General features: G+C 46.3%; 1 protein-coding gene and 1 long non-coding RNA gene across 2 annotated transcripts in view; both read left to right on the plus strand.

Moving 5' to 3' along the window:
* vps16 (vacuolar protein sorting 16 homolog) overlaps positions 1 to 295 on the plus strand; it is a gene marked incomplete at its 5' end in the record, with an annotated part of 4,518 nt that extends 4,223 nt beyond the window's left edge. Inside the window, one exon of the mRNA XM_034866296.1 lies at positions 33 to 295. Within this exon, the coding sequence (XP_034722187.1) occupies positions 33 to 208 (176 nt within the window). The remainder of the gene's footprint in view (positions 1 to 32) is intronic.
* A 278-nt stretch (positions 296 to 573) lies between these two features.
* LOC117941214 lies at positions 574 to 1,768 on the plus strand. The gene is made up of 3 exons (XR_004655876.1): positions 574 to 703; positions 1,440 to 1,606; positions 1,734 to 1,768. It is a non-coding gene; the product is annotated as an uncharacterized LOC117941214 (long non-coding RNA).
* Positions 1,769 to 1,931: the final 163 nt, after the last annotated feature.

Below are 1,931 nucleotides of genomic sequence, written 5' to 3' on the forward strand. Positions count from 1 at the left end.
TGGAGGTCTAACTCTTCTTCTCCTCTCCGTAGGGACCTGGAGGTCTAACTCTTCTTCTCCTCTCCGTAGGGACCTGGATGGTGCGGCGGACGCCGCCATCGAGCGGAGGAGTGACCCTGATCTGGGGGCGGTTCTCGCCCGCTGCCCCCCCTCCGAGCGCCAGCTTGTCGAACGGCTGAATCGTGCCGCCGCCGCCGCCAGAAAGTGATCCCCATAGATCCCCATCCATAGACTCAGCTGCAAGAAAGTGATCCCCATCCACAGACTCATCTGCAAGTCGCTGCCAGAAAGTGATCCTAGAGGAATATTATTGAGATATCGATTGTAACTTTAAACATGTTTCCCCCCCCCCCCCCCCCCCACCCCCCCGCCCTCTGTGTGTATCAGAACTGTGACTACTGTTGTTTCTGTTTCACAATAAAAGCCCTTCAACGAAGAACCAGCTGCACGTTTTATTTTTAAAAAGCTACAGGAAATGAAATATGTTGATATCACTTTCCCAAATACTTTGAGAGCTCACACCCCCTCACCCCTCCCCCAGCCCCTCCCCAACTTTTCCTCTAACCAAATACAGTCTGTCTGTTCAAACGTGACTTTTAGTTTTTCCCATTGTCCTTACACCCCGTGAACGCAGCATTGGCTGTTTTAGGGGCGGAGCTTGAGCGCGAGCTGGACACAACACACCTGGTCACAACTGCAGCAGGTAGGTGTTAATCTAGCGCGTGTACCTTTACACAGAGTACACGCCACTGCACGTGTTGAAATACCTGCAGTCCGTTCAGCCACGTTAAATGTTTTTCCGGAAGTCACCAAACTCCACGTCCTTTTATCACCATTATACTCCGCTGCTATAGGCACGTGAGCTGATGCTACTTCCTTGCTAAGTCTCTAAAACTCGTGTTTTAGTTCAGAAGAAGTTGTGTGTGTGGTTTCTGTGGAAGCCGATTGTAGTACAACATGTACCTTATTCAGAAGAAGTCGGTAGTTCGACTCCAGACCGTCGGTAATGTGCCGATAAGCAAGGCAGCATCAGAAAGGGAGGGATTGTTGAAAGAGTCTGGCGAGAGAAGGAAGTGTTGACTCAGCGTCTGTTAAGTTAAACTTTAAACGAACCTTGTGAACTCCGTGAACATGAAATACTGCAGTACTGTCAGTACTTATAGCTGTATAAAATAAATGATCCACTACCGTCAGTACTTACAGCTGTAACATATGCATATCTTGATGAATAATATATATATATATATATATATATATATATATATATATATGACTAATAAATATACTGTATATATTGAAATAAATAATATTTTAGTAATTCATTTTAAAGAATAAAATATATATTTTAATGTATTTTAATGAATAATATGTATATATTTTTTTAATGATTAATACGGAGTAATCTCTGCAGTAACATGTCTGTGTTGTCATGAACACAGAGTGATGTCATCAGTGAAGGTGGACTGTGTGGTGAAGGCGGGCGCTCTGATTGGTGAAGGGCCGGTGTGGGAGGAGTCAGAGCAGACGCTGCTATTTGTCGACATTGCCGGGCGCAAAATCCACCGCTGGAGTCCAACAACCAATCAGATGCATTCTGTTGAGACAGGTCGGCCAATCAACATGCAGGAAACACTCAGTGTGTGTCTGTCTCTAACCTGTCTGTCTCTCTCTAACCTATCTCTCTCTAACATGTCTGTCTCCCTCTCTTCCGGTCTCTCTCTCTCTGTCTCTAGAGGACTCTGTGGGCTTTGTGGTCCCCCGTGTTTCTAACCTGTCTGTCTCTTGCCCTGTCTGTCTCTCTACCAGTCAGTCTCTAGAGGACTCTGTGGGCTTTGTGGTCCCCGTGTCTCTAACCTGTCTGTCTCTCTACCAGTCTGTCTCTAGAGGACTCTGTGTGCTTTGTAGTCCCCCGTGTCTCTAACCTGTCTCTC

The sequence above is a fragment of the Etheostoma cragini genome, unplaced genomic scaffold (genome assembly GCF_013103735.1).
Source record: "Etheostoma cragini isolate CJK2018 unplaced genomic scaffold, CSU_Ecrag_1.0 ScbMSFa_4657, whole genome shotgun sequence".
Taxonomy (NCBI): Eukaryota; Metazoa; Chordata; class Actinopteri; order Perciformes; family Percidae; genus Etheostoma; species Etheostoma cragini.